This window comes from Hibiscus syriacus, unplaced genomic scaffold (genome assembly GCF_006381635.1).
Source record: "Hibiscus syriacus cultivar Baekdansim isolate YM2019G1 unplaced genomic scaffold, ASM638163v2 tig00112857_pilon, whole genome shotgun sequence".
In the NCBI taxonomy this organism is placed as follows: domain Eukaryota; kingdom Viridiplantae; phylum Streptophyta; class Magnoliopsida; order Malvales; family Malvaceae; genus Hibiscus; species Hibiscus syriacus.
This window is the reverse complement of record NW_024063412.1, coordinates 214299-227858: the sequence shown is the minus strand read 5'-3', so window position 1 is coordinate 227858 and position 13560 is coordinate 214299. Positions and strand designations below refer to the sequence as shown.

General features: G+C 32.4%; 1 protein-coding gene and 1 pseudogene across 1 annotated transcript; one reads left to right on the top strand and one right to left on the bottom strand.

Moving 5' to 3' along the window:
• The first annotated feature begins 2579 nt into the window (after window positions 1-2579).
• LOC120184114 (monoacylglycerol lipase-like) lies at window positions 2580-5288 on the top strand. The gene is made up of 7 exons (XM_039188669.1): window positions 2580-3070; window positions 3823-3861; window positions 3977-4047; window positions 4117-4181; window positions 4276-4365; window positions 4439-4531; window positions 4615-5288. The coding sequence occupies exons 1-7, from the start codon at window positions 2700-2702 to the stop codon at window positions 5011-5013; spliced, it is 1128 nt and encodes a 375-aa protein (XP_039044600.1). The 5' UTR covers window positions 2580-2699; the 3' UTR covers window positions 5014-5288.
• A 6725-nt stretch (window positions 5289-12013) lies between these two features.
• LOC120184115 lies at window positions 12014-13153 on the bottom strand (annotated as a pseudogene).
• Window positions 13154-13560: the final 407 nt, after the last annotated feature.

Here is a 13560-nt window from a genome sequence, read left to right as displayed (position 1 = left end):
GACTTTGAAGTAGAAGTTCATTACGTTCTTGTTCTACTATTTTACAGCTTAAGGATGTAAGCTGAGAAAATAAAGTGTTCAGTGTGTTTAAGTGCTCCGTCACTGAAGTAGATTCTGACATCCGAAGAGTGTACAATTTCCTCTTAAGGAAAATTTTATTGTGCAACGATGTGGCCTTGTACAATTTGGTGAGATGATCCCATATCTCCTTAGTTGTCTTCTTTTCCTCGATGCTTGAAAATACTTCATCTGCTAATGCTAGATGAAAGTTTGCCATAGCATTTCCGTCCATCTCGTTCTATTTGTTGTCATCTGCGAAATCCATCGGCCTTTCATTGATAGCCGCTAGACACCCGTCTTTGCACAGGATGGCCTTCATCTTCAATTTCCACAGTGAGAAATTTCTCCCATTGAATTTTTCAATATCAAATTTTGTTGCCATAGCTTCTATTATTGATAGCTCCCACTATTTCACTATCGTGAATAGTTCTCTAGAACCTCAAAGAATGGGTAATACCTTCTTATTTTCTTATGTTGGAAGATCCACCTTTTGGTGGCAACCAAAAAGACAATAAGCAGATATTACACACTCAAATCTGGCTCTGATACCAATTGTTGCGGAAGACGGCTATCGGATAGAGAAAAATCGCAACTGATAATTTGAGAAAATAAAAATGAAGATAAAAAGAGACACAAAATTTACGTGGAAAACCCCTAAATAAAATAGGGTAAAAACCACAGGCAACGGTAGAAGAATTTCACTATGAGAAAATAGAAATTATAACCTCTCTCGATCTACCAAGGAGAAAATAATAATAATTCTCTCTCGATAAAAAGGAGAAAACAACTCTCAAGAAACTCTCTAAATTCTCTCTAGTATTTGAAGAAAGCTAGAATGCTTTGGGATGATTTTGAAGCTAAATGAGCTAGGGTATTTATAGTTAAATTTTAAGGACTAATCTTGTAAATACCTTAAAGTCTAATGACTAAAATTAATTTTTCCATTCAAAATATTCAACACCTAATTCATGCCTACCATTCTCTTTTTCAAAGTTTTAGGTGGAATTGATTTTTTTTTCAATTCCAACTTTTGGTGGAAATTTATCAATTTTCAACAATTCTTTCACAAATAAAAAAGAAGCATTTAAATCTGGTTAAGAAAACGAAACATTTTCCTATCAAGCAAATAACAAGGTAAAATGAGAGATAGCTATAAACTTTGCAAAAAAAAAAAGGAAAGGAAAATGAACGACCCATTTCTTTCAATATAGTGTTTCCATCTTTAGTGAGCTTGATATCGGCAGCTCCACCGACAAGCATTTTGATGGTGCCTTTGGGACCCATATTTGTTTTGAGAACATCAGATGTCTTTGTAATTTAAAGATGGAAATCTAATCTTAATCCGACGGGTTATGACCCGACCCATTTGGGTTGAATTTTAAAAAAATCGGGTTTGAGTCGAATTTTTTAAAGGGTAAGATCGGGTCGGGTGAAAAAACTCCAACCCGATATGGTCCGAGAATAATAATGTAATTTCCTTAAATTTTTTATTATTTTTAAATTAAGTCATTATTTTATATCGGGTCTGGTCGAAGGCAGGTGAAATGTATATATTTTTTGGGTCGAGTCGGGTCGGTGGAGTGTATAAAATTTTCGGGTCGGGTTGACCGAAAACTCGATCATAACCCGACCCGTTGCCATCTCTAATATATTTAAAAAAATCAATGTGGTCCACCAACTCATAAAATAAACTCAATGGGGGTCTTTTGATCAATGTTTTTCATCATTGACCATTACGATACTGACGTGGAGATCCAGGATGTTGACATGATAGTTTACGATGGCTGATAACATGGTAAATAACATGATAGATGAGCTAATGTGGACCGTAAAGATTATCACGTCAACATCGTATATCGTCATATCAACATCGTAAACTATTACGTCTACATCGTAACGATTAACGAAAAAAAATATTGATAAAAAAATCACATTATAAGTTAAAAAAATGATTATCACATTAATATTTTTAAAATACTTATACTACCGACGTATTTTTACGTAAACTATATAATGTAGTAAAATAACTTTTAGATCCTAATACAATTTACTCTCTTAAGATTTAAATCTAATTCTATCATGTGACAATTCCAGCCCTCCGTTCGACGCGCGTCAGCAGAAACTATGGCCGAACTTTTTTTATTTCCTTTTCCGTCAAAATAGATTATTTTCCATTTTACTTGTAAACAACAAAAACAAACTACGTTTATTTCAGTTACTTATCTGCCATGAATTCTTCCAGATAAGCATCGTCTAATCCATATTACCAGTAAACATACCTCCCTTCATTTTCCAGGAAAATGAATGATTTGGGTCGGATCTAAAATTGGTAAAGGCTTAATTTTTATATGACCTTAACACAGATAATTTATTGGACAGCTAAAGGCAAGGTGTTTAGACAATTTTTTTCTATTTTGAGGTGTGTTTTATGTTTTTCTCGTTTTGATTTGGTTTCTCTAGGTTGATGATCTGCTCGTCGAAATAGAGTGATTATCATAATAACTATAGAAGCTCAAATTCAAAACGTTTTCTTTTTCTTTTTCATTTTGTTAAGTATTTCCGATTTCACTGGAACCATTGCAAACCCAGAGAGACGATTTCAGGGATTTGAATCCTTCAGAATATAACTTCTTAAAGGAATGGCGGGGGAACCGTTACCGTGGGGCGTAAGAGACCTCATCAACGAGCTCTTCTTCTCCTTACAATCGCTGAGGAGCCTGCTGCTGCTTCTTAACGCCGTCGTTTTTCTGTTCCTTTTCCCGTTCCGGGTACGGAAACGCGCCTCCGTGATGAGTTCCGAGGAGAAAGTGGGGAGGGATGAAAAGCAAGAGAGCGGGAGGAAAGGTTCGGCGGCGCCTGTGGTGAAGGTCCCGGCGGAGAGGCGTTTGCTGGCGATCCGGAGGGTGGTTCAGGACGAACCTAACGTTATCAGGGAGTTCTCGTTGTTTTCCGGTGCAAGAGGTGATACGTTATTCATCCAGACATGGTCTCCGGCTTCGGTCAAAATCAGGTCAGATTTTGATGAATTTTTTGGGTAAAATAATCACTCAAAGCAGATCATTTTTATAAAAAAAAAAGTTTTACTTAATCATCCAATTATAATATTCTTACAAATAAGTCACTATCTCATTAAATATTATCCAAAATATTAACATGACATGATATATTAATAATTTTACTCTTCAAAATTTATGTATTCTGTAAATTTGATCTAATTCAAAATAATTTAATAAATTTAAACATTCATGTTTATAAATTTTCTTAATTTAGTATTTATTATTTGTTTTTCTCCCAAAAGGATCATATTATTTTCTTGTCACTTTCTTAGTATTATATTTAATATCATTGTTTTGATTCAATGGATTTACTTAATTTGATTGTATCATAAAAATGGCTAAATCAATGGCATTTTTTTAAATATATAAAGATTAGATTTATTAAATTATTTTAAAATTTAAAATTGAACTAAATTGATGAAATGTCTAAACCTTAAGGGTTAATACTATTATTATGCCAAACCACATTAAATATATACTTTATCATGTTATCTATAATTTGGCGCATAAAATCCGATTCAATAATTTCTCTATATAGTCCCATTTAATTTGCTTCATGCGACAGTCTTTCTACAATCTCTACCCTCCTTTTAATTTACAATTCCCTCATTCTTGAATCATACATTCTGTTATTGATTTATTTTTCCCAGTTAAACTTTCTCACTTTATTCATTTTGATACTGATGTTATCTGTGTGTGTTTCCAGGGGAGTAGTTTTTGTCATGCATGGCTTGAATGAACACAGGTTTGCTATTTGGATTTAATGCCTTGTTAGAGATCATCTTCACTTTATTCCATTTTTTTTTTTGGTTTTGAATCTTTCGGTTAATGTGTTTGCTCTTTTTTCCCTCTCACAACAGTAGCAGATACAATGATTTTGCGGAGAGGCTTAACGCTGAAGGATTCAAGGTCTACGCAATGGATTGGATTGGTAAGTTTCTGTTTCAATCTATGGTTCATAGTTTCATGGTTAAGCTAATTTGCTGGTAATATCCTGTAGGACATGGTGGAAGTGATGGGCTACACGGATATGTCCATTCTCTTGATTATGCTGTTGCCGACATGGTAAGTATGTTCAAAGGTTTAGAAGCAACATTTATCATTGAAGTAAATATTGAAAGTAGCATCTCCATTTATATATCTTCCCAACTTGTTTCAGAAGTTGTTGCTTCAAAGGATTTTATCTGAAAATACTGGTCTTCCATGCTTCTGCTTTGGTCATTCCACGGGTGGCGCACTCGTCCTTAAAGTAAGGCCAACAATTGTGGTCGATTAGTATTTGGGATCATGTACCGACATTGAATCTGTTGCGTTAACTGTAGGCAGCACTTGATCCGGAGGTTGAAGACAAAGTAGCAGGCATCATATTGACTTCCCCAGCTGTGGGTGTTCAGCCATCTCATCCCATCTTTGTGGTAAGAGCTTCCTTGTTCATATCATTCTTCTCTTCTTCCTGCATTGCGAATGAAATATCATTTCATATCTATTTCCATGTCAGGTACTTGCCCCTATCATATCATATCTATTTCCGAGGTTCCAAGTCAGTATTGCGAATAAAAGCGGGAAGCCGGTTTCAAGGGACCCGGCGGCACTGGTGGCTAAGTATTCGGATCCACTGGTGTATACCGGACCCCTCCGGGTAAGAACCGGCTATGAAATTCTTAGAATCACAACCTACTTGCAGGAGAATATGAGCAGATTGAAAGTTCCTTTCCTAGTTCTCCACGGCCTGGACGATACCGTGACCGATCCTAAAGCTTCTCAGAAACTGTACGATGAGGCCTCAACCGACAAAACCATCAAATTATTCGAGGGTCTCTTACATGATCTCCTCATCGAACCTGAACGACAAGCTATAATGGATGACGTGATCCAGTGGTTGAATTTTAGAGTATAAAAGGAGTACCTTGAAAAGGATAAAATTAGAACACAACTCTCCCAAGTTTTGCTGGTATAAGGTTTCCAGTGAAGTAGATGACATTAATTTGTATGTCCAAATAAAACTCACCACTTCAATGTCGGAACCTCACAGTTTTTCTTTTTATTTACTTGATAACATCTTGTCATTGATAGGCCAGACTGATTCACCCTGGTTCCTGAAGCTCTGTACATGATGGTCTCGGTTACACGGTGTAAATGGAAATATATTATATAGCTCAAAGTTTGCATCGATTTGTTGTTTTATATTAATTCAAGTGCACTATGTTTAAGAGACGCCATTGTTATCATATTTCAAAGCTCTAAAACTAGACAGCAAATGAGGCGGCCGACGACATTTATATTGTAACTATAGAGAAGTAGCTTCTTTTATGCCTTTGTTTCTAAATATCAACTGCCTGCAAGTTTCATCTAGTGCTGATAATGGCTGAATCTTTTCACCATGCAGCTCCGGCATGTGAAATGATTCGGGAGGCCGATACAAATGGTGACAAGCACTATCTATTCAAAGATAACTCTATCATTTGACATAAGATCTCTAGAATTAACAATAATTCATTTATCACCGATATCAATTAGTTGGTACTTCAATTTTATTATTTTCACGGTTCCTTTTATAAAGCCCAATACTTTTGATGTTTTAGCTTTCACTTTATGGAATTGCCCACCTCAACTTCTCTTTTTGGATTTAAAGACGTCACATGGCTTGTTTCTTGAGCCGTCACCTTTCAACTTTGGGGGAAATTTCTAAAGGTTTTTTTTTTTAAAGATTCCCACTTCATCATTATAGGTAGGGTTTATTGTCGAAAGCTCTTTAACATCTACTTCATTTTCGTATATGATTTTTGATTTAATCATGAATTCCGTCCTTCAAATTGTTTGATCATTTTCGTACGAGTAATTTAAATAATTTGATCTAATAAATATCAATGGTTCATATCCATAATTGTTGCATATTACTAGTATACATACAAACTTGAAAATGCATCTTCGTCGTCGTTTTTAAAGTCCTAACAATGATTCCTTTATCATTTTCGTATATGATTTTTGATTTAATCATGAATTTCGTCCTTCAATTGTTTGATAATTTTCGTATGAGTAATTTAAATAATTTGATCTAATAAATATCAATGGTTCATATCCATAATTGTTACATATTACTAGTATACATACAAACTTGAAAATGCATCTTCAACGTCATTTTTAAAATCCTAACAATAATTCCTTTATCATTTTCGTATATGATTTTTGATTTAATCATGAATTTCGTCCTTCAATTGTTTGATCATTTTCGTACGAGTAATTTAAATAATTTGATCTAATAAATATCAATGGTTCATAGCCATAATTGTTACATATTACTAGTATACATACAAACTTGAAAATGCATCTTCAACGTCATTTTTAAAGGCCTAACAATAATTCCTTTATCATTTTCGTATATGATTTTTGATTTAATCATGAATTCCGTCCTTCAATTGTTTGATCATTTTCGTATGAGTAATTTAAATATTTGATCTAATAAATATCAATGGTTCATATCCATAATTGTTACATATTACTAGTATACATACAAACTTGAAAATGCATATTCAACGTCGTTTTTAGAGTCTTAACAATAATTCCTTTATCATTTTTGTATATGATTTTTTATTTAATCATGAATTCCGTCCTTCAATTGTTTGATCATTTTCGTATGAGTAATTTAAATAATTTGATCTAATAAATATCAATGGTTCATATCCATAATTGTTACATATTACTAGTATACATATAAACTTGAAAATGCATCTTCAACGTCGTTTTTAAAGTCATAACAAGCCGGATAAACATGCCAAAACCAGCAAAGCATTTGTCCCTTAATAGAAAGGCTTTTCTCTCGCAAATAACACCTCTGTTTGTCTTTTAAGACTCTTTCCATTGTGTTTTGTTCACCACTAAAAAAAATCTTTCTTTTTGGTTACTTTTTACTTCTTGTTCTCTTCCTCGGTGTTTGTTCGCCATGCAAGGCATGGAAATTATGTGCTTCGAATCCCTTGCAAACCCAATGGGGAGGGTGACGTGCCCCAGCAACAACAGACCTATGCACCCACAGTTGAAGTTATCACACACTTTTTAGGTGTCTGTGTGAGATTGATACTATATAAATCCACTACCATATTTAAGATCTCATGGAGGCACGCATATGCATGGAGACTGAGAAGGGTCCTCTACCCAGAATATAGTATACGTTACAACCCAAAAAGATGAAAGAAAAGAAACAACATCCTTGTCTGCTATCACTACATGCATGATCTTACTTTAAGCACCCATTATTTTATTTATGTATATTTATTTTAGGTATATAGTGTTTATCACAATTACATCAGAATATTCGATTACAATAAATTAGATGAATTGATCGTACAGGACCTATGAACACTTATACCCTAAACCTTGTAAAATAATATATAAAGTTGTCTACCCAAGCAAGTCATGAGATATTAAGAAGAAGAATGAGAAATGAAAAAGGGCAGAAATAAGGCTGCCAAGCTGGGTGGTAAGGTAAAGGAATTTGGGGATGATTGGATTTGGATTCGTAAACACATACCACGTCGCAGGTGAACGTGGTTTGCAATCATATTGCCCATTGATTCCACCATTCCTTGTAATGTAACTTTTTCTCCAAATTAAACAATTAACATGTAAGGTAGGGGTCCTACTACTTAACATATTTGTTGCATGCAAAGCTACAAAAAATTTTTTTTGAATGAATTATGCCTTGTTTCTCTCTATCTGATCTCTGCTACTTGGGATCAATTTTGAAGCATTTTGATTGGGTGTTGAAACAAAGCTTTTATTAAGGAGAGGACACTAATACAATCTACATCAGCACTGGGGTGAGCGTTCGATCGAGTCAAGTCGAGTCAAAAATTTTTTAGTTATTCGAGTTGATGAGTCATATTTTACAACTCGAGTTTACTTGAAATTTTTTTCAATCGAGTCAAGTTGATTTTTCGAGTTTCTATTTAAATTTAATTGTAAATATTTATAATATTATAATATTATTTTATTCTAATTTAAGTGACTTTCTATAACCATACACACAATACAAATATATCTCTTTATATTTTTTTCATATGTGATATACATATATCATACAAATTTCAAGAACTTGAATCAAACTTGAAAACAAATCTTACCAAGGTAACCCATAAATAAAACAATGGTATTGTTTTGAAATTCTACCGATGATATACCACAAAGGGTTGTTTTGATAATATTCTAAAGTTGATTAGTGGATTGTTTGTTTGTATCCTGCATCTGATGTGATTTGGTTAAATGAAAAGCTGAAGTTATTTTGGCTTTTCTGCTTGGACTCACTACAGCGTAAGTCATTTCCTTGAAGTCTTCAACTGCTAGCACGCAGCATCACTTGAATATAGCCCACGAAAACTTCGATTAGTATTACAAGTCAAAGCGTGAGAGGAAGAGGAAGAATGTGATGGTTCTTTTTCCAAGTGATATGTTAAAAAAAGCTCCATGTTTTTCAGTGCCATAGTTTTTAATGACAGACAACTCTCAGTCGTCGTTCTCAACGTCTTCATTTTATTCGTTCGTTCGCTTTCACATATGCATCAGAGTGAGGCCCAATAGGGGAATTAAGAAGAAGAAGCAAATGCATTTTTCTCTTTCTTTCTGCAGAGGGCCACCATTTATATATGGCTTTTCGGCTCAGATCAGTCATGTTTGAAATTTGTTGTCATCCTTTTCCCCTTCTCAACAACAACAACAACAAAAGGCCGAACGAACGGCAAAATCTAAAGCTGGGAACTTTTACGTGACATTTTCTTAACTAATGTGCTTCTAGTCCTATTTTTCCTTCATGTTTCTACCTAGGGTTGTAAATGAGACGACATATATCGCGAGCTACTTGAAATTAACTCGGTCAAAGCTTGATAAATTCTCGACTCGAATTCTTAACGAGACGAAAATAACTACTTAATACTCGACCCGAAAAACTCGTGAGCAGCTCGAAAATATAATATATTAAGATTTTATTTTTTAAATAAATTATTAATAATATTAACATTTATGTGTTGATTTTTTTAAAAAATATAATATAAGGTTTTAATGTATTTAAGGTTTAGGTTCGAGTTTGAGTTGAGGCTTTAATCAGGTTAAGTTTAAGATTTTTTTTCTTTTCGATCTTTTACGAGTTTCAGTTCATGATTTTGAGTTTGAGTCGAACTTAAAAATTTTAGGCTGACGAGTTTTCGAGTCGAGTAGAGCTTAGTAATACTCGAGCTCTACTCGACTCTTTTAGAGCCCTATTTCTACCTACATCTATCTTTTCTTCTTTACCTCACCCCTACCAAACAAACAGTAAATAAATACACTTTTTTGTCTAACTTGGTCCAAGTCCCTTTACTCTCTGAAACTTTTGAAAGTTAATCCCCTATTTTAATTCCAATAATTGAAATACTCTTGTTTAGCTTTTAAAACCAGACCTATTAATTCAACATATTCGAATTTCGCTGAGGGTTTAAATTCCTGAAATGAGAAGTAGGGGGGCTAAATTTTAAAAGTTTGAAGGGGGCAGAATTAAACCTGTATCTTTACTAGTGATTGAATGACGTGCGATACACGGAAGGAGCTTAGCACATGAAGTAATAATCAGAGTTGTTTCAACTTGGTTGTTTGTTCTCTTTTTTGGTGAAGCTAGCTTAATGAGCAAGCGATAGTTTGCCAGAAAATGAATGGTTAAATTGTTACATAATGGCAATGGCATGCGGGTATGTATTTGCATGCTTCAATGTCTAATTATAAAATCGACAAATTTAATATGATTACTGTTGGCTGTAAATGCGATTCAATCAGATTTGATGTTTATGTTGGCCCAACAAGTATTCCTCTGTAGGCCTTCGGATCTTCATTACTCATTCACCGTTTATATTGGGTCTGTTTCTTTGAGGAGAAATTAATTACGGAATTGGTTTTTCTTGAAATTTCGTGTTTGTTTCATGTAATTCGTTTTTTGAAAAATGTTTTTTAGTATTTGGTTGGAGTAAAACTGGTTGGTCAACGTAAAACATTTTCCTGGTCAACATAATTTTATTTGTGTTTTCTGGAAAATGATTTACGGTCTAATTTTTCGTAAGTCATTTTTCGAACTTTTCACTTTAAAGAATAAATACTCAAAATAATTTTATTTATGAATTTAATATTAATAAAATATTTTAATATCATTTTAATCAAAATATTAATTATTAAAATATTTAAAATATATTATTAATATATCTAATAATATAATATATTTTTAATATTATAATAAAATAATCAATATTGTAATAATATAAGATATTATATTTTTATTTTAATAATATATAATAAATTATTAATAAAATTTATATTATTTATTAATTTCATAGAAATAATATTATTAAATTATTAATAATGAATAATATTATTTATATATTTAATATTAATATAATAATATAATAATATTTTAATAAATATATTTAAAATATACTAATTAATATTTTTAAAATATAATATAACACTAATACTCTAATAAATAAATAATATAATTTATAATATTTTTATTTCAATAAAATATACCAATATTAATATTTTATTAATAAAATTATAAAATAATATTTAATAATAAATAATTTATTTTAATAATTTAAAAATAATAATATTAAGTTTTATGATAAATAATATTATTTATTGTATTTAATATTTGTAATAAATAATTTTTAAAAAACTCATCAACCAGTGGAAAAAAAGGTTTAAACAACATATTCCAAACATCGTAAAACGTTTTCGAGATGTTTTTAAAAAAAATATAATTCATTTTACGGAAAACGTTTTCAAAAAATGTAATTTATTTTCCAGAATTCAATTTCCAGTAATTCAATTTCCAGTATTTCATTTTCCAAAATTCAATTTCCAGAAAACTAATTACAGCCAAACAAACAAACTCTGAATTTCCATTCGAGTTCTAATTTGTTTTATACTTCATGTTTGTTGTTGGTAGCTGTTTCTCCCTATAATATTGTTTTAAAGGTTTAAATCTAAATTTTTAAGTATGATATGTTATAAAAGTTAATATATTTCAAAATCATGAAACTTCCTCGTTTTTTATGATAATCTTAAGACCCTCGTTTATGAGTCCTTATACATAAATTAAATCTTAGGTATGCCCTAGTCATGAACCGAATGAGTCACTCTTGACCTAAACTTTAGTCAACAAAAAAAATCTTTATTTTATATGCACAAAATAAGTTTTACTCTTTCATTATTCTTTTTTAACTCTCCTCTTAGTTTCATTTTCTAATGAAATAACTTGTTGAATTTTAAAAATTATTAATGTTGTATGACGGAATATGTTTTAGGATAATGTCTTAAACATATCTAAAGTTATTTATCTCGTATCTTGATTCATCAATTTAGTACAACAATTTTCATTATTATATTTCTTATGATAGCATCCAACGCTTATTATTATACTATATGTGTTAGTCACATCAATTATAAACTTGGAATTTCTCTCTTTCTAGTTAAGAGGTATCACTTGTTCTTGTATTATATTAAAAAAATTAACCTAACAGACATATGATAACTTTAATTTTTTAAATTCATTGCTAAGGTATCTAATATTTTTTTTTAAATGTATTAGCAAAGTGATTTCAATAGTTAAGAGATAATTATTTTTTTTAGAAGTTTTAAGTTCGAAATGATGTTTGTAGGGGTGTTTGAACGTTCATTGTCAAACAATTGAGAGTCTTTCGAATAAATAATAACTTGAGTCTAATAATAATAATAATTTAAAATAAAGACTAAAAAATAAAGACAAATGATAGATTTATAATATTATTCGCGAAGTTTTCTGAACTCTCACGTATCTAAATTAACAAAAGATTAACCTTGAAAGATGATGGATCGAATCAACAATTTCATGAGATCCATAGAATCAAATCTACAATAATATGTTTTGTGTATACAAGCTATATATATAGCACACATAATCATGCATCCCCCTATATAACAGCCTAAATTCGTTGATAAAATTTCTTAAATATATGTTATGTCAAATGATGCAGTGGGAACAATATTACCTATGAATCGTTGGAGTTAGATGTTTACAAGGTGTGTAAGTGGTGAGTGTTTTACAGGAAGGATGATAATTAGGAGGAGCTTCCCAGCGATAAGAAATCGAAGAAGGCAGGCCCAGGTTTTGTGTGGTGTTGATTCACCTCTTCCTCGTCTCTCCTGCTGTTGTCTGTCACTTCACTTGTATTGGAATCCGTGTTTACTTTAAGGAAATCATAAAATTCAATCGCTTGCTCTTTCTCATCTGCAAATAACATGTTGCGAGGGAACCCTTGCTTGTACTTGCAAAAAAGTAGACCAAAATCATGAGTTATTATCTGAGGTTGATTACAAGGCTTTTGGTGATGATAGGGAAGTGATCGTTGTCGGCATCTACGAGCCATGATAACATGCCAATGGTTCTTCACGGCGTTATCAGTTCGACCGGCAAAAAGCCTAGCAATCACTGCCCATCGTTCCCATGGATACTATGAGCGACCAACAGCCGTTCTTCTTCTTCCGTGAAAGGGCTCCGGTTGATCCTCGGATCCAACTGGTTAAACCATCTCAACCTACAGCTTTTCCCTGATAAATCAAATCATAAGCAAGGACAAAGAAGATAAGATATTTCGCATGTCCAATGCCAACCCTAGTTCCGAAAAGGGAAACAAACATAGTACCTGATCTCGCTTGAAGCTTTTCGGCTATGGCGTTCCAATTATGAGGACCGTAACGTTCCACCAACTCGCGAAGCCTTTCATCTTCAGAAGGCCTTCAGTGACCTCTGCTGCACATCTGAAGAAGATTAATTAAAAGGGAATTGAAGTACTCAGATCAGAGGGTAGAGGGTGGGGGCTAACAAGACAAGAACAGTAAGTACATATATAGATGAGATGGTATATGTATATGTATATATATGGGAAGGGAAGGAGAGAAAGTAGAAAATGGGCAAGTGTTTTCCGTTAGAGAGTTGGAGCAGAGCGGTGATTGATGCCAACGTTTAGGCTAACGAACGCTTTTAACATTAGGGATTGAGTAATGAATCAAGTTTTTTACACACAAATGAGAAAAAAAACAAGGGGAAGAGAGGTTGCTTGGTGGGCTGAATTTCGTTTACCTTTCAACGTCTTCTCAACTTTCTAACCTACAACCCTCTACTTATAACCCCACCCATCTACCATTACATGATCTCTACCTCATCACAAACATACCCATTCCCCTTCATTTCCAAACTACTATTTCGTTCAACCCAGCGATGGTTAAATTTGAATATATTTTAGCTACCCGTTTGGTCGAGTAATATAATGATTTATTTAAGTTTTAAACTCTGAACCCTAAATACGACATACACTATTTAAATATGTAAGATCATAGAATATAAATGTTATATAAAAAATTTCATATAATTATTTAGACGTATATAGTCGTG

What these genes read in the sequence shown, in the direction of transcription:
- LOC120184114 (XM_039188669.1), top strand. Translation starts at nt 2,700, where the DNA reads ATGGCGGGGGAACCGTTACCGTGGGGCGTAAGAGACCTCATCAACGAG. An exon ending in ATTATGCTGTTGCCGACATG is followed by an intron (nt 4,182 to 4,275) that starts GTAAGTATGTTC and finishes AACTTGTTTCAG; the next exon opens with AAGTTGTTGCTTCAAAGGAT. An exon ending in GTGGCGCACTCGTCCTTAAA is followed by an intron (nt 4,366 to 4,438) that starts GTAAGGCCAACA and finishes CGTTAACTGTAG; the next exon opens with GCAGCACTTGATCCGGAGGT.